At 34.1% G+C, this 19,480-nt stretch overlaps 1 protein-coding gene across 2 annotated transcripts; it reads right to left on the bottom strand.

Annotated features, from left to right (window-relative positions):
* Positions 1–249: 249 nt before the first annotated feature.
* On the bottom strand, positions 250–1,939 carry LOC127256441 (putative Myb family transcription factor At1g14600). Of its 2 annotated transcripts, none has more exons than XM_051282456.1 (5): positions 1,535–1,939; positions 1,373–1,449; positions 1,239–1,275; positions 1,076–1,151; positions 250–970 (listed from the first exon to the last, which is right to left on the bottom strand). In XM_051282456.1, exons 1-5 carry the CDS (start codon positions 1,812–1,814, stop codon positions 373–375), a joined length of 1,068 nt encoding a protein of 355 aa, XP_051138413.1. In that variant the 5' UTR covers positions 1,815–1,939; the 3' UTR covers positions 250–372. The 2 variants fall into 2 exon arrangements, with proteins under 2 accessions (XP_051138413.1, XP_051138414.1); XM_051282457.1 differs by having other exon boundaries at positions 250–898.
* Between the last annotated feature and the right edge of the window lie 17,541 nt (positions 1,940–19,480).

Raw genomic sequence — 19,480 nt, 5'->3', positions numbered from 1 at the left:
AAAAGATTCCTTCCTAGAAAAACCTCTACAAGGAGAGAAAACAATAACATATAACTATTTTATTCATATCATTTTTAATTAATGAATCTTGAGGCAGAGATCTGCAATTCAATTTGATTAGTTGCAGCCCTTGGCCCAATGCAAAAATATTCATACATATATGCCTGTAGCCCTGCATGCATATTAATCAATAACATTTATACATATATATATATATATATTATATTATATATTATATTAACTGGCAAAGGAACTAACCAATGTAAATTATAATACCTTGCAGATAACAATGAGTGTCTGATCTGTACGTTCTTTGGCGTTGGCAAATGTTGTACTTGAAAATCTCACTCAGACACAAATAATTTGTCCCATTCACAAACTCAGATCTAAACTACAACTCTCCTTCCCGGTAGGATCCTCCCCGACATCAACAGTATTAGTTTTGTTTGATTTTGATGAAATCAAGGATGAATATAATCTGCTGTCTACCTCATCAGCGTCGTCGATGTTATTCAAGCTCAAGTTTGGTTTCTTATAGTCTCGCCCTCCCAACGACAGGCTCAGATTAACATCATCTGAATCAGCCTTTCTTTTTGAATTCCCAATCCCTTCTTGTTCAGACAGCAAGGCTGTTGCTTTTGTCGCTGTTTCGCTGTGTAATGAATAAGGCCTTTGTGAATGAATTTTGTTGTCTCGCGCTGTGATTAGGCCTTGAAAATATCTTTCCTCCATGGACGTATTTCTTTCATTCTCTAGAAACTTCCAAGAATGATTTGCAATGTAACTTGGATGGGAATCGGAAGCTCTTGAGAGGTATGATCTATTGACGATGTTGTTGCCGTTCGAGGATGTTGATTCAGGAAGAACGTTTTGGGGCATGTTTGATGATACCCGATTGCTGTTGTAAGAACTGTAATTAGTCGTTGAAGTGGATTGGCCAAAGTAAAGTGAATCTGTATAGCTAAAAGAACTGTGGAAAAAATAAAGTAATTAAAAGGTGTTCAATTAGGGTTTGCAAGAAAGATGATATAGTAAGGTAATGGAATTAGAAGCATTCAAGTGTTGTAAAGCATACCACAGGCTGGAAATTGGGAGTTGGCTGAAGTTATAAATGCATCGATCTCCGGCAGCATCGACAAGAAGGCGTTGCTCTGAAACAGATCAACATGAATTTCCCCAAAATTAGGTCTGAATAATTTGAATCATCGTCTCAAGCAAAAGAAAAAACCCTAATTTACCTTGACTGGGATCATCAATCTTCTTGCTTCTGTACATCTGATTGAGGATCATAAATCATATATGAGCATCAAATGAAGCAAATCGAAGATAGCAATATATATATAGAGAGAGAGGGAGATAGAGAGAGAGAGACCTGAAGATGGCTCTTGACATGAGCAATAGTGAGGCCATTGACATTCATCAACTGAAGAACCAGTTTAGGTGTGGCCCCTGGATCATCAATCAGACACAAAAACACTAATTCACTAATCAAGACAACATTAAATTTACAAAAACTGAAGGCTGCCAGACTCACTTTCTTCGCCTCCTAATCTTTCGACAGCATGAACAAAGCAGAGTTCGAGGTTGGGCGTCCAGCGCAGACGAGGAGTCTTGGACCGGACATATTGCCGGACGACAGATCCCGACAGCTTCTTCCCATTACTATTACTATTACTATTACTATTGTTGTTGTTGCTGACTTCTTCAACAGTGCTGTTGCTTGAGCTGTTCTTTTCGCCGTTTGGTCGATCCCCTGGAGAGTTGTCGGTTCTCGTCCTTGTCATCGACATCTTGGACTTTGTGGAACTCTTCATATGAATATCATCAGTGAGGAATGTGGGGGAGTGAGTGGGAGAAGAGAATAAGAATGTGATGTAATAATCTCATCGATATAAGTCGTCTTGGTTAGTTTTTGGTGTGTGAGGAGATTAGTATGGTAGCAAAGTTTCTAAGAAAGTTGTTGGAAATGGGAATGAAAACCCTTTCTTTGTTGTGAAATATATATATAAATATAATGTGATACTCCCTCCCTCGTCTCACATCTTTTTCTATTTTGGTATGTCTCACATAATTTGTATCTTTTTTATTGAAAATATAATTATATATTTTAATTATATTTTAAAATTTATAATGTACATTTTTTTTATTTTGATTAAACTATTTAGTCATCTTAATAGTAATCTTTAATTATTTTTAGGATAAATTATGTAATACCCCCTTTATTTTAGTAAAAATGCACAAAATACATCGTATTTTATTTATTGCGTGAACTATTTGTGTTAATGTACAAAAAACACCCTCTTTGTTCAAAACTATATTTGATTCTAAATAAAGACAAGTTTTATACAAATAAAAAAGACAAAATGTCTTAAATAATTTTTTAATAAAATAAATAAATAAATAATTGATTAATCCTTCCTTTTATAATTTTTTGAGTCAAACTGCTATTTGATTTTTATAAAAACTATAAAAATAAATGATTAAACAATTATTTATTTATTTATTTTATTAAAAAAATTAATTAAAATATTTTACATTTTTAATTTTTTAGTTGTACAAAACTTGCATAATTTAGGCTAGAACCAAACATCAGTTTTTTTATAAAGATGGTGTTTGCAAACTTTACCATTATTTTTATTATATTATAATTATTTTTACTAATATACTTTTTAATTAAATACTAATTACACCGTACATAAAATTCAGTATCCCAACTAAAATAGAGAAATTAGTTGGGACAATGAGAATATTATAGTGTAAATTCAATAAATGATAATATAAATATACAATATAAACTGACAACATATAATATATATTATCGTTGAGTTCATCATAGCAAATATATTTATATTGTTATACAATATACTTATATGCGAACCCCTAAACTTTTTTTTCTTTTTTATATTTAATACAATATATGATATCTTAAATAAAAATAAAAGTTATCTGTCAATTTTACATGTGTTTATTACGACAAATAAGCACAATAACTATCTTCAATATATATATGTGTCTCGGTTGTTATTTTAATTATAAATTAACAACACACGATAATATAAATGCAATTTTTTTATTTACAATATATAACATAATATATTTATATAATATAGGTGTGTTTATGGAGGCGGCTAGGGTCCGGAAGATTTAGCACCATGTTGATAATAGACTGCAGCACATTGTGTGTTATCAGACAGTACACGGTGTTACTATAGGTAGCACACTGTATGTGTTCGTATAATACAAATACAGCAAATAAACTAATAGTATATGTTATAGTCTTATACAACACAAATAATAGTTGATTTCAGCACACTATATAGTGTTATACAACACACTTATAATTATAGTCTTATACAACACAAATAATAGGTTATTTCAGCACACCACATACTGTTATACAACATACTTATAATTATAAACTAACAGTACATGTCTTTACTATATACAACATATGTTGTGTATAATATAATTGTGTTGTTTATACATATTACGGGTGCTGTGAAAAATCAGCACAGTACTGAATTTTTCAAATAAGCACCCTAACCGTTGTATGTGTATATATATAAAACTTGTTTTTATTTAACAGTGCATATAATATGTTAAAAAAAAATATGTTTACATGTGCTTGATTAGGTAACCATATATATATATGGGCAAGAAATTCCTTCTTTTTTTTCAATTTGATTTACTTTTCTTGATTGATTTTTCAATGCACTCACACTTACAACACATAGTGAATTTTAGTTGGCACTTGGATGACCACAAATTGATGTTATAGTTGTTATACCACCATAACCTATTCATTACATTTTAATATTTAATTTAATTGTTTGATGAGACATGTGCATGTCTTAATCAATTACTCATATAAAGTAAGGTTAATATGAGAATTTCACTTCCAAATGCACATATTTTTTCCAATCTAAATTAATAATCTAGCATATAATTAATGCGAGAAAGTGAAGCTAAATCTCATAATCACCAAAACAGGCATTTCTACACCAGTTCACAATCGCATACTGATTATTTATTTTCATGTAAATAGGTAATAATCGATGCTTTCTATCTTTTATAATAAAAATAACATGAAAAATAAAATAAGAAATAATTATTTATAACGTTGTTAAAATATATTTAGAAGTAATATATTATATTTATGATAATTATCCTATTTAAGAGATTTGTAGGATTCTTGTTTTATTTAGATAATTTGTACGGCATTATAAATATGTACGAATTATTATGATTGAAAAAGAGGATTTCAGTTTAATATTATAACATGGTATCAGAGCCAAATTTTCTCAGGGTACATCCAAGTCTACTTTCGACTCTAATGCCGTTGAGAGTTCTGTTTTCGACTTCAACTCTATTGAGAGTTAAAGAGTCCTGTTTCAGACTCTAGCTCTATAGAGTGAGCGAGTCCTATTTTTTGCTCTAGTTTTGTTGTGAGCGCGCGAGTCATGTTTCCAACTCTAAAGTGTTGAGAGTTCTGTTTATGGCTCTAATACCATGTTAGATTATTTTGGGGGAAAAATATTACTCATCAAAATAAAGAGTCTATATATATAGACAATACAAAACAGACTCGATAAACTCAAATCTAAGTAATCTAATATATGGATAAGACCAAATCTAAATATAAATCTACTAAGGATGTGTTTGTTTAGAGGTTTGGATTTTGATTTGGGATTTGAATAGTAAAAATTTTAAATTGGAATAGATGTACGATGTGATATAAATAGGTGTTGATGTGATGTTTTCAATGTAAAATTGATTTTTAAAATAATATAGAAAATGAAAAATAGGTGTTTGATTTGATCTTTTTAGAGAGAAAATTTTGGATGAATAATGAATTTTTTGCAAAATCCCTCCAACAAACATACCCTAAATGTAAAACTAAATATCTAAAATATCTCAACAAACGTCAAAAAAAAAAAAAAAAAGCATAAATATTTTGAATAATCGATGAAGTAATATTTATTATTAATTCAAAATTCTTGTAGTCATCTCGATTATGATCCAAACGATTGGTTACAAGATCGGGAGAAGCAAAGGCTTTGCACTTATATAATTTTGATGATTCCAAAATTATGTTCTTTTAATATTTTAGGAGTTTGAGATTTTTTTTTTTAATTGTAAAAATATTGGAATAATTGTGATGTTCAAATGTAGTTTTTATTATTTTTTAAATATTTTTTAAAAAATTAATTAATTAATTTTATTGTGAAATAGATCTAAGAGTCTACGGATTCAATTACCAAACCCGTAATGATAAATTTTAATAAAAATAAATAAATAAATATTGATAATGTTATAAAAAAAAATAATAATTTTTTATAATTATATTTATAAAATGTAAATTAATATTTTTTTTATAACTGGATTCAATTTTAATTAATGAATAATTATGACATTTCAAATTTTAAATGAGTCATTAATTGTTTTTAAATTAATTAGATAATTGTGATATTTAGACTTTAACTAATGGTCAGAAAAAAAATTTACTCGATTAAAATCACTTCTGGCACTTGTCACCGGTCAAATAAGGGTGCATTTGTCCGTACATATATATATATATGAAATAATGTTAGTAATATTAAAAAATATTTTAAGTTGAATGTTAATTTTTTTTTGTAAAATATAAAATCATATATATTTTATATGTATTGAGAATCGTGTCGGATTTAAATGAACATTTTAGAATTTTTGGGAAAATGATGAAAATATATTATTAAAAATAAGAGTTTACAAGACTATATATACAGTAGTGGATTCGAACCTAAACTAATTAAGGTGCATAATATCAAACAAATATCTAAATCCAACAAAATAATATCAAAGAGATATCTAAATTTAATATCCTCTCAAACTCAAGATGGGTAGTAGAGACTAACTTGAGTTTGTCCAAGAGTAATCGGAAGTGGCCTGAAAGAAGCGATTTGGTGAAGATAGATCTTGTGTGATCTCCAGAGGATACTGGAATGAGATGAACTCCCCCATTGACAATATGTTGTCGAATGAAATGACAATTAAGCACAATATGCTTGGTGCGCTCGTCGAAGGTATCATTATGGGTCATCTTCATAGAACTTTAACTATCGCAGTGAAGAGCCGTAAAAGATGATTGGGTGGCGCTAAGATAACTGAGTAGTCGACGAAGACATAAAAATTATAAAGTAGAGACAGCAAGAGAACGATACTCTGAATCGGCACTCGAGCGAGAAACCAAAGTTTGTTTCTTGTTGTGCCAAGAGATAAGAGAATCACAAAGGAAGAAGCAAAAACCAGTGGTCAAACGACGATCGGTGGGATCACCAACCCAATCAGCATCAGAGTAACCGCTGAGAGTCAAAGACGAGTGAGAGGAGAAATGTAAGCCATGCAGAAGAGTACCTTTCACATAGCGAAGAATATCTAAGACGGCAGAGTGGTGAGAGATCCTCGGAGCGGCCATGAACTGACTCACAATATGGACTGCATGAGTGATATTTTTTTGAGTAACGGTCATAGATCAAGCTCCTAACAAGCTGACGATAGAGGGTAGGATTATAAAGAAGAGAGCCATCATGAGGGGTAAGTTGAACGTCGTAGACAAGTGTTGTGGAGGCTACCTGACAGCCTGTGAGACCAGCTCGAGCAATCATATCAGAGGCATACTTAGCCTGAGACAAAAAGAAACCATCGGGAGAATAAAAAACTTTAAGCCCAAAAAAGTAGCGAAGGGGACCCAAACTCTTCATCTCAAACGGTTGGCTAAGATATGTCTGTAGACCAGAAATACCAAATGCATCATCTCCCGTAATGATCATATCATCAACATAAAGCAAAAGTATAACTATCCCAGATGAAGAACGATGAAAAATTAAACCAGAGTCGTAAGCATATGTGGTAAAACTAAACTCCAATAGTGCAGATCTAAATGTGGTATACCAAGCCCGAGGATCTATTTCAATTATCCATATAAAGCGCGACGTAAGAGAAACTTTTTCAAAAGATGAAAAATTTAGATGAGTCATATAAACTTTTTCAAAAAGTGTACCATATAATAATGCATTATTGACATCTAACTGAAAAATGTACCACTGACTAACAACAGCAATAGCTATAAGACAACGAATAGTATTGAGATAAGCAACGAGGGCAAAAGTCTCCTTATAGTCAACTCCATACTCCTAGGAATAACCTTTGGCACTAGACGAGCCTTGTAGCGCTCAATAGAACCATCAAAGTGTGTCTTGGTTTTAAAAATCCACTTGCACCCGATAGAGGTCTTGCTAGAGGGCAAATATATTAAATCCCAAGTGTGAGTCTTTTCCAGAGCCTGCAATTCCTCAGTCATTGCTTGCTGCTATAATGGATCAGCATTTGCCTCACAAAAGGACCTAGGTATATGGTGAGATAAAATGGCAAAGTAACAATAATAATCATCAAGGTGAGTGTTTACTTACACAAGTGGAGTGACGACAAGCAGAGAGCGGCACATGAGGATGCGTCGGTTCAGAAGGCGCAGGCAGATCAACTCTAGGAGACGGTGCAAGATAGATTGATCAAAGAGCTGTCGTGGGAAGAGATTAGAGAGAGAAGATGAAAAGAAGGGAGAAGATGAGCGAAACGGTGTGCTAAACATGGATAATGTGAAGAAAGAGGTGTGGTCCCAACATGTGACATAATGAGATATACGCAACCGATTAGAGATAGGATCCCAACATCTATTGCCCTTGTGTTCGATGTCATAACCTAAAAAACAACATAAACAAGCTCGATGTTGAAGCTTTGTCCGCTCGTGGGGAGGGAGGAGGACAAAACACACTCAACCAAATAAATGGAACAATCTATAATCAGGGGACTGACAAAATAGATGCTCGAAGAGACTAACATCATAGAGGATTGACGAAGGTAACCGATTAATGTTATAAAAAGCAATCAGGGCTATTTCCCCCAAAAAATGATCAGGACACTTGGCAAAAACAAGGAGGCCACGAACAGTATCGAGAATGTGTCAATATTTGTGTTCTGTCCACCCATTTTGTTGGGACGTATAAGGACAGGAACGTTGTACCAAGGTACCCTGACTGGATAGAAACTGCAAATATGATGACTCATTGTACTCACAAGCATTATCCGTATGAAGATTTTTAATAGGACGGGATAATTGAGTGTGAATCATCTGAGCAAACTGAGCATATATGAGGGTAATTCAGAACAATTTTCCAAAAAAAAAATCTAAGTAAATCGTGAAAAATCATCAATAAAGAGAACATAATACTGAAAACAACTGATGGACGCAACAAGAGAAGGACTACAAATATCAAAATGTACTAAAGAAAATAGTTCAATAGCAGTAGATGAACTCTTTGATAAACTAAGAGCAGGTTGTTTGTCAAGTTTACAGTCGACACAATTAAAAGACTCAAAACGACCTAGACTTAAAAGACCTTTAGTATAAAGTGATTGGAGCTTACTGGAAGACGCATGACCTAGGAAAAGATGTCAATGAAGATTGGAGGAATTAGAGGTGAGAGCTGCAGAGCGAGGATATTTGCAGGAGGTACAAAGAGACTCAAGGTCAAATAATAGATCGGTCTTGCGGCCTGTCCCAAGAAGCTGATCCGTCTGAGAATCCTGAACCTGCACACCACAAGAAGATAATGTAACGGTATGACCTTATTCAACTAATTGACCAACATAGGTAAAATTTAAGGCTAAGTTAGGGATGCTTATGTATCAAGAAGATATAGAGAAGGGGGGACGCAAGACCGGTATAGGTAATATGCATGGTAGTACCATTGGCAGTATGTATAGGTGGTAAATGGGAGACGGGAGACATAGAGGTCAAGTTATGGGGGTTGGAGGTCATGTGGTGACAACAACCAGAATCAAAATACCAAGTAGATGTACTTAGAGTGGTAAACATAGCAGAATTGGTTTGGATAACTTGTTTAAGGATCGCTTCTATGTCGTGCAGAGTGTAAGAAAAATGTTGAGTCTCATCAGTAATAGTAGTTGTAACCGAAGAATAAGCAGTCGAAGAAGACCCGCTAGGCTCCCGAGGTTTGGGAGCTGAACCACCTGAATATCTGGGAGCAGAACTACCTAAACGTTGAGATATGGTGGGACAAGCCGGAGCAATATGGCCACGCAAATGACAGGAGTGGCACTCAGTCTTCGGACAAGTGTTCCAGGTGTGATCAGAAGACTTGCAAACTCGACATCCAATACTAGCAGATCAGGACTGGCGAGACACAGCTAAAGCATAATCAGAACTTGGTGTCTTAGCCAACGGGAGGTGGGTCTCATAAAAAATGATCTCCTAAATAGCAGCATCAAGACTAGGCAATGGATGTCGATGTAGGAGTGATGCACAAACAGCCTCATATTCAAGTTGAAGGGCCATTAAGATCTGAAAGGTCAAGATGGTCCTGACTAATCTGTGTCTACCAGAGACGATAGCGAGTAGGTTGAATCTGAGCAAAAAACTCATTAACAAACTAACCAGGTTATTTTCAAGTGGAACTCAGTATGGTCCAAAGCTGGTAATAATGAGAAAGACCTGTAGTCTGAAAATGAGCAGCAGGGAAATCTCATACCTCCTTTGCAGTATCAAAAACTCAATTATACCTGAATCGTAGGTACATAAGCATTGCGCAACCAAGTAAGAATTTGATAATTCTTACTATCCCAATCTTCTAATTTGACAACATAATCTTCATGCTTCTGAAAGGTGGGACCGACATTCACAAAAGAAGATGAAGAGATAGGTGGTCGGATATTACCAGTGACAATTCACCATAACTTCTTACCAATCAGGAAACTTTTCATAGATTGCATCCAGATATCATCATTATCGCCGGACAAGATAGTATTAATAGGTGAATGAACATCCATACGCTCCATAACCAAAAAAATATACAAGTCATGAAATCAAGATTCAAATCAAGAAAGCAGATCGAACAATCCAACCGGTAACAGTCGCAAAACGAAATCAACTCCGATGACAAAACCAACCACACCATGGGGTAAAGAATCAAAACATAAGGCGGTGGTCGAAAAATGGCAGCAGGAGGTGGCCGGACCGCGCCCACACGCACGGCCAGAAGAGCGGCGGCGGAAAAGCTTTTTCGCAGCAATTCACATCGGCAGCACATGAAGGCTGTATACGCAGCCGTTGGCAGCAATTTTTGGGTGGCAGGCCGGCGATGACGAGACGGTTCCAACGATGGTGGTGGTGTCGACCGGAGCGCAGCGGATAGCGACAAACAGTGGTGGCGGCGGCTAAGGTTTCACATTTTTAATATTTTACTTTGATACCATGTTAAAATTTGTGCGAAAATAATGCAAGTTTATTTTCAAAAATAAGAGTTCACAAAATTATATATTGCAGTGGACTCGAGCTTAAACTAAAATAAATAATTTCAAATAAATATATAAAATTTAAAAAATAATATAAAAAATATCTAAACCTAAGAGAACAAATCTTAAATTTAACTCTAATTTTCATCGTGTGAGTCGGCAATGGCATTCATGCATAGACATTTTTGAAAGCATATGCTCACTCACTCTTCAGAATATATATATATATATATATGCGTGTGTGTGTGTGGAAATAAACACGAAAGAGAAAGGACAGACAAATACTGAGTTCAAAAAACGACAAGAGTCTTCCAAGTCAAAGATCATGAATTAATTATATGATTAGTTGCCAGCTTACGTGATCAACTTAAAGTATAATGAATTTCTTTCTGGCATTGCCTATGCTTATATACTATAATTAAAATATTTTTTATGTTTGCCTCTCTTGGATCACTAATATAATATATAAATTTTTCTTACAAAGTATTATATCCAAACAATTATGCAAGATATAGACAATAATGATGCTTGTTTGGGTTTTCATGTTTACCTTAATAATATGAATGCTTTTATTATGTAGATATATCTAATTATTATAAACTTTTTTTCATCAGAATACAAGACAAGGCATTAAAAAAAAAAAAAAAAAAAAAAAAAAAAAAAAAAAAAAAAAAACTAATAATAATAATAACAATAACAAGAACCAAAATGGTGGAATCATTCAAATGCTGTCTTCTGCAAATATGTCAGAGTAGTCAGCTCCTTTACTGTAATTTAATTTCACAAGATTAAATAATTTATGAGAGTTGGCACATCAGTGATCATTAAATAAATTTATGAGGAGGAAGGATGTGTATAGCAAAATAAATACTACTATTAATATACTCGGTGAGATCGAGAAGAATCAATTTAATATTAATGTTATTATTAGAATATGATTTCACCCTTATGTGTATATATATATTTCTTTCGAAATATATGTTGATTTGATTTGGCACGAATTTTAATAAAAATAAATAATTATTATTATTTTTTTATAGTAAAAAAAAGTATAAAATATAATAATTTTTACTTAAAAAAATAAAAATATTTTTCAATGACAATTAAAAAAGAAATTGAGCATATATTTGAATGAAGAAGAGAGTATATAGTTATTCAATTTAGTTGGAACCGATATTACAAATATTTATGTGTTGATGAAACTTATTATTAACCAAATGAAATTTGAATATCTAATGTGATAAAATATTAAAGTAATTAATAAATGGGTCATTTGGGTTTCGCTACTTTTGAAATGGATCATTTGGGGTTTTATAAGAGATTTTGAAATTTTTAATCTTTGACTTTTTATATAACGTATATTTGTAATTTAAATAAAATGTAAAAATATTTTGGTATTAACGAATTATTATTTTTACTAAAATGGAAAAATATTTCCTCTGTTCCAAACATCGTGCAACATTTGTGTTTGACACGGAAATTTAGGTGAGGAGTATTATGTATGGTAATTTGAGATAATTTGGATATTAAGTGATGTGATTTGAGAGAGAAATAATTATTTGTTTTTTTTATTTGAGTGATGTGATGGATAAAGTGAAGTGTATATTAATATATGCATAAAAATATTATTAATTATTTCTAAATTTAGAAATGTTGCAGTAAGTTTGAGACAAACAAAAAAAGAAATGTTACAGGGTGTTTGGGAAAGAGGGAGTAATATTTTTGAGTAAAATCGATAAAAATAGTAAAATTGGTACTTTGAATTAGAATGAATTGAGTATTTTATTTTATTTTTAATCATTTTAAAAATTAAGAGAAAAGGACACTGGCCAGATTAACAATCACATTTCCAACGTCATCAAACGTGCCAGCAATTGATGAACGGTTGACATATATGTGTTGGAATATATGAGTATTGCGAGAATAAACGTGAAACTGAATCGATGATGGATCCTCTTTTCGAAAATTAGATACGCCCTGGTAGTGCCTCCGGTGGATGACGTTCTAACCCAAAGATAAAACGATTTCCGTCTCCAATGAGAGTGACACCTCTAATCGTTGGAGCTCCGACGAACAAAACGAGAGAGGAACTGAGATGGGAAGGCTGCCAAAAAGCTAGAAGAGATGAGAGAAGGAGGAGAAAATTGTTTGTGTTGGTTGTTAGAATGAAGGGAGAGACCCTTTGTATAGGCGTCTCCACTTGGCCAAAATGACAGCGGATCAATTACGATCATAATTACGACCTTAATTATCGATGTAATTTATTATAAATTCAAACCTTCCGTTTGAAGCAGTCGTAATTGATTCTAATTACAAACTTTTTGTTTGTGACAATCGTAATTTATTCTAATTTCAAACCTTCCGTTTGAAAAGATTGTAATTTATTCTGATTTCAAACATTCCGTTTTAAATTATAATAAATCTATCCAATGGATAATATTTTATCCAAATAATACTGCGACTTAGGCCATATATTCGGGTTTAATTTTGGGTTGCACAATTTGATTTGTCTCGAAACAAGGCAAAATAGTCAAAATATTAACAAAACCCCATACACTATAAATAAATAATATTTATTTATTTCTTTAAATTAATCTAATTAATTTGATACGCCGTCCCGTCGCATTTTCACTCACAAAATAATCTATTGCAAAATAACCAATTATCCAACAATATATTCATAGAAAAATTACTATTTTGCAATTTCTTGAAAAATATAACACATTAAATAAAATATTTGATCATAAGCCGAGTCGAGTATAATTCTCTCTTCACAAAATAGTTACACCGATAGTGCCTTTGATTTCTTACACCTCAAAATTTGTAATTCCGGTGAATTGAGAGAGGAACTGTCGGAAGGTTAAAATATTTATAATAATTCTTCATTTTGACATATTTTGTTACATATTTATTAAATTATTTGTCTATTTATGTCAAATTTTTTATCCTATTTATGTTAATTTATTATAAGAATGGTCTTTGTTGCATCTTATTAATGAAATATTAACTTACTAGGTTTTAGTTGTATTTTATAAGGTGTGTTTGTTTTGTAAGATTGTTAAAAAGAAAAAGTTTTTTTTATGTGATATATAGGGAATTGTGTCAAAAATATAAAAACAATGAATGTATATAGTGTATTAATTATTTGAAAAAATGTGAAAAAAAAAAAAAAAAAAGAAAAGAGAACAAAGCCATAGTTAGTTTCTATATAAATTATTCGAATTGATGTGCTCTCTTAACTATATATTTAAATAGTATTATTTATCTTAACCTAAATGTTACTTAAGTATTTAAAATTGTCAAATGTGGTTGATTAATCTTTAGAAGAGGGTATTTTACTTTAAGTAATTGTTTACTGGATGGGTGTTTTTTTCAAGAAAGTTTGCATCTTAGAAGTTAGAATTTGGTAGCAATCGACATTTTATATCCAATACAATTTTTCGCCGAAGGTATTTTGTTTCGAATTGATTCAATTATCTTCCCGGTTGTAAATTTAGATATTGCTTTGATATTATTTTGTTAGATTTAGATATTTTTTTATATTATTTTGTTAGTTTAGGCTTGAATCCACTACTATATATATATATATATATATCTTGTAAATTTTTACTTTTGAGATATACAATTTTCATAATTTTTCAAAACACAAACCCTAGCCGTCGCCACCGTTGTTTGCCGCCCACCCCCGCGTTCTGGTCGACATCGCCCATACCATCGAAACCGCCACCTCGTCTACGGTCGACCACTAAAGTTTCACCACCAACCACCGCGCGTCCGCTGCTCATGCACCACCAACGAAAATAGCGGCAAGAAAGAGTTTTCCGCGGCCGTCTTCAAGCCACGCGTGAGGGCACATCCGGCCCTCCGCTGCCGCTGTTTTTCGGCCGTCGCCTCCTATCTTGATTTCCTACGTCTTGGTGTGGTTGGTTTCATCGAAGTTGATCTCATTTTGCGACTATTATCGGTTGGATTGTTTGATCTATTTTCTTGATTTCGTGATTCACATATTTTTCTTTGTTTTTTGTTATGGAGCGTATGGACATTCATTCACCTATTACTACTATCTTGTCCGGCGATAATTATGATATTTGAATGCAGTCTATGAAAAGTTTTTTGATTGATAGGAAGTTATGGCGAATTGTCACTTGTGATATCCGGTCACTTGTCTCCCTATCTCATTTTGTGAATGTTGATCCCACCTCTCGGGAGCATGAAGATTATGTTGTCAATTGAAATATTGAGATAGTAAGAATCATCATTTTTACTTGGTTGCGCAATACTTTTGTACTAGCGATTCAGGTACAATTGACTCATTTTGATACTGCAAAGAAGTCATAGGATTTCCTTGTTGCTCGTTCTCAGAGTATAAATTTTGCTCATTATCATCAGCTTTGGACCATGCTGAGCTCCGCCGGACAATAACCTGGTCAGTCTGTTAATGAGTTTCTTGCTCAAGTTCAACCTATTTGTTATCATCTCCGGCAGTTACAAATTAGTCAGGACCATCTTGACCTTATTCAGATCTTGATGACCCTTTGACCTGAATATGAAATTGTACATGCCTCACTCCTACATCAACATCCATTGCCTACTATTGATGTTGCAATCAGGAGATTATTTTGAGTAGACCCGCCTACAGTTGGGTAAGACACCGAGTTCTGATTCAGTTTTAATTGTGTCTCACCAGTCCCGATCTTCTAATACTAGATGTCGAGTTTGAAAGTCTCCTGATCACATTTGGATCACCTGTCCAAAGATTGAGTGTCACTCCTGTCGTTTGCGTGGCCATATTGCTCCAGCTTGTCCCACCAAATCTCACCGTTCAGGTAGTTCTGCTCCCAAACATTCTGGTAGCTCTGCCCAAACATTCAGGTGGTTCAACTCTCAAACCTCAGGAGTCTAGTGGGTCTTCTTTGATTGCTTCTTCTTCGGTTACAACTGCTACTACTAATGAGACTCAACATTAGTCTTACAATCTTCACGACATAAAAGCCATCATCAAACAGGTTATGCAAACCAATTTTGCTATGTCTACCACTCCATGTACATCTATTTGGTCTTACATCTGATTCCTCCAGTCTTCATTGACCTCTACACCTAGGTCATGCGTCTTCTAGTAAGCTCCAGTCACTCTATACTAAAGATCTTTTAGGTCCAGGTCTTTTTTAGTCTTTTAATTGTGTCGACTGTAAACTTGGCAAACAACCTACTCTTAGTTTTTCAGATACTTCATCTACTGCTACTGAATCTTTTTCTTTAGTACATTCTGATATTTGGGGTCCCTCTCATGTTGCGTCCATTAGTGGTTTTTAGTATTATGTTATATTTGTTGATGATTTTTCACGATTTACTTGGATTTATTTTTTGAAAAAACGTTCTAAATTACCGTCTATATATACTCGGTTTGCTCAGATGATTCACACTCAATTCTCCCGTCCTATTAAACTCTTTCGCACTAATAATGCTTGTGAGTACAATGAGTCATCATTTTTGCAGTTTCTATCCAGTCGGGGTACCTTGGTACAACATTCCTATTCTTATACGTCCCAACAAAATGTGCACTCATAATGCAAACATCGTCACATTCCCGATATTGTTCGTGTCCTCTTCTTTATGTTAAGTGTCATGATCGTTGTTGGGGGGAAGCAACCTTGACTGCTGTTTATAGCATTAATCGGTTACCCTTGTTAGTCCTTCATGATGTCAGTCCCTTCGAGCGTCTATTTGGTCGGTCCTCTAATTATAGTTTGTTCCATCCATTTGGTTGTATGTGCTTTGTTCTCCTCCCTCCCCATGAGCGGACAAAGCTTGAACCTCGAGCTTGTTTATGTTGTTTTTTGGGTTATGGCGTCGAACACAAAGGTTATAGATATTGGAATCCTATCTCTAATCGGTTGCGCATATCTCATCATGTCATCTTTTGGGACTGCACCTATTTCTCCATCTTATCCAGGTTTAGCACACTATTTTACTCATCTTCTCCCCTCTTTTCATCTTCTCTCTCTATCTCTTCCCAGACATCTCTTCTTCTTCTTTGCCACAGTTCATTGATCAATCTTTCTTGTTACCGTCTCTTGGAGTTGATCCGTTTGCGCCTCCGGAAACGACGCCTCCTCCTGCGCCGCTTTCTGCTTGTCGTTGCTCCACTCGTGTAGGTAATCCTCATTCTCACCTTAATGATTATCATTGTTACTCTGCCATTTTATCTCATCATGAACCTAGATCCTTTCATGACGCCAATGCTAATCCATTATTGCAGCAAGCTATGAATGAGGAATTGCAAGCTCTGGAAAAGACTCAGACTTGGAATTTAGTGGATTTGCCCTTTAGCAAGACTCCTATTGGGTGCAAGTGGATTTTTAAAATCAAGACACACTCTGATGGTTCCATTGAGCGCTACAATGCTCGTCTGGTGGCCAAAGGTTATTCCTAGAAGTATGGAGTTGACTATGAGGAGACTTTTGCTCCCGTTGCTCATCTCACTACTGTTCGTTGTCTTTTTGTCGTTATTGTTGTTCGTCAGTGGTCCCTTCTTCAGTTAGACATCAAGAATGCATTCTTACATGACAAACTTTCTGAAGAAGTTTATATGACTCTTTCTCTAGGTTTCTCGTCTTCTGGAAAAGTTTTTCGTTTACGCGGTGCTTTAAATGGGTTGAAGCAGACCCATCGGGTTTGGTATGCCACATTTAGTACTGCACTATTAGAGTTTGGATTTACCAAATATGTTTATGACTCTAGTTTATATCTTCGTCGTTTTTTCTTTTGGGATAGTTATAATCTTGTTTTATGTTGATGATATAATTATCATGGGAGATGATGCGTCTGGTATTTCTAATCTACAGGCATATCTTAGCAAGTAGTTTGAGATGAAGAACTTGGGTTCCTTCATTACTTTTTGGGGCTTGAAGTCTCTTATTCTCCCGATGGTTTATTTTTGTCCTAGGCTAAGTATGCCTTCGATCTTCTTGCTCAAGTTGGTCTCATAGACTGTCAGGTAGCCTCCACACTATTTGTGATGTGACCATCATGAGAGCTACTAAATCATCAATTTTCCTAGCTAAAATGAATACCCGGAGCCGAGTACAAAAGATTCAAATGACAATATTTTTCTTGGACAATTGTACCATGGATTCCAATATTGAAGAGACTGTCAAAGATAAACCAGCTATGAGTATTATAAGTTTGAGTCTCCGATCACTTAATCATTCCGTGATCATCATTAGAAGATTTGAGACTACCTACCAAGACTACCAACAAAAAATATCAATAATTATTGAATGAGTCCAAGTTTCCATATTACCTATTTCCTTATAGTATAAGTTTCCTTTTACTATATTTCCTAATAAGTTGTTTACTTATTTTTCTATTTCCTAGTTTTGATGTTGCCTTTTAAACTATTTCCTTATTTTCTAGTGTTTCCTTTCTTCTATCCTCAAGGACCTCTATATATGGTCTTGTTTATCATTGTAAAAACAACAACTATGATATTTTTTTATAAAATTTCTTTGTTTTCAAGAGTGATTCTTTCTTATTTGATTATTCGAGATTGTGCGACGCAATCATCGGTAGTCTTTCAAAATCGGGTTGTTTTCGAGTGATTCGAGATAGTTCGTCGTCTCTCAATCAGTGTTGGATCGCTTGTTGTGTCAACTTCATTCCTTGATTGGTTTAGACATCTTGTGTTGCGTGCTGCCTAGTTCTCACGTGGTGCTCATCCGACCAACCATGTGGATCAAAAATCCAGATTATCCTTCTTTATTTCTTGTTTGGTTTAGAGATGTTGTGTTGCGTGTTGCTTAGTTCTCACGTGGTGTCTATTCGGTTAACCTTGTGAATCAAGAAACTAAAGTATCCTTCTATCCGTATCATTTTCATCCCTATCCTTCCACCAAAATTCTGCATCTCTCTTTTTCTTTATTCTATGTGGTTTGCAAGTTTCCGAATCCTTCAGCTGCATTCGTATCAATTTTCCTACGACTTTCGACTTACCTCTCATGATAACTCTATTCTTGATGATCCTATCCTCTACCGTCAGCTTGTTGGGGGCTTAATATATTTGACTATCACTCGACCAGATATCGCTCATGCAGTCCATATTGTGCGTCAATTCATGGCCGCTCTGAGGACCTCTCACCACTTTTTTGTCTTACATATTTTTCGTTATATGAAAGGTACTCTTCTGTATGGCTTACACTTCTCCCCTAGCTCGTCCTTGACTCTCAGTCGTTACTCTGATGCTGATTGTGCGGGTGATCCCACCGATCGTCGTTCGACCACTAGTTTCTACTTCTTCCTAGCGCAACAAGAAGTAGACTTTAGTATCTCGCTCAAGTGCTTAGTCAAAGTATCGTGCTCTTACTCACTCTACTTCAAAATTTTTATGGCTTCGACAACTACTCACTGATCTTGGTGCCCCTCAGCCATCTTCTACGGCTCTTCACTGCAATAGTCAGAGTGCTATGAAGATGGCCCATTATGATACATTCTACAAGCGCACCAAGTATATTGAACTTAACTGTCACTTCATTCGACAGTATGTTGTTAATGGGGGAGTTCATCTAGTTCCAGTATCTTCTGCAGATCAGACAGCAGATATATTCACCAAGTCTCTTCTTCAAAGCCACTTCCGATTACTCTTCGACAAACTCAAGTTGGTCTTTTACAGCCCCATCTTGAGTTTAAGGGGATGTTAGATTCAAAAATTCCTTTGATATTATTTTGTTAGATTTAGATATTTTCTTGATATTATTTTATTAGTTTAAGTCTGAGTCCACTTATATATATATCTAATAAACTCTTATTTTTTAGATATACAATTGTTATAATTTTTTCACATATTCTAACACCCGATAAGTAAATCATCAGGAGTTTGCATCAAATCGATCGAAAGCCCACCGTCTCACGCGAACGAGAGTTTTAAGACTGGAATCAATTTGCAGGCCAACTAGTAGATCGGACGAATTACACACCGTACCCCCCTTTTTTTTTTAATTATTTTAATGGATTTATTAAACAACCAGGTAACACAATCATTATCCTACAAGCCCGGCAGTGTCTTAGTTTTGCCTGTACATTGTCTTGTCTATTTTATTAAAATCATTTTTTTTTCTATTTCAACTAAAATTAA

Source organism: Andrographis paniculata, unplaced genomic scaffold, assembly GCF_009805555.1.
Source record: "Andrographis paniculata isolate CXL003 unplaced genomic scaffold, ASM980555v1 Contig55END, whole genome shotgun sequence".
NCBI lineage: Eukaryota > Viridiplantae > Streptophyta > Magnoliopsida > Lamiales > Acanthaceae > Andrographis > Andrographis paniculata.
Note: the sequence above shows the minus strand (reverse complement) of the source record. Positions and strands in the feature narration are given on the sequence as shown.

Excerpts from the sequence above, each read along its gene's own strand:
- LOC127256441 (XM_051282456.1), bottom strand. The coding sequence starts at position 1,814 with ATGAAGAGTTCCACAAAGTCCAAGATGTCGATGACAAGGACGAGAACC. Across the intron at positions 1,276-1,372 it reads ATGTCAAGAGCCATCTTCAG|ATGTACAGAAGCAAGAAGAT; the intron begins GTCTCTCTCTCT and ends ATCCTCAATCAG. Across the intron at positions 971-1,075 it reads CTCCCAATTTCCAGCCTGTG|TTCTTTTAGCTATACAGATT; the intron begins GTATGCTTTACA and ends TTTTTTCCACAG.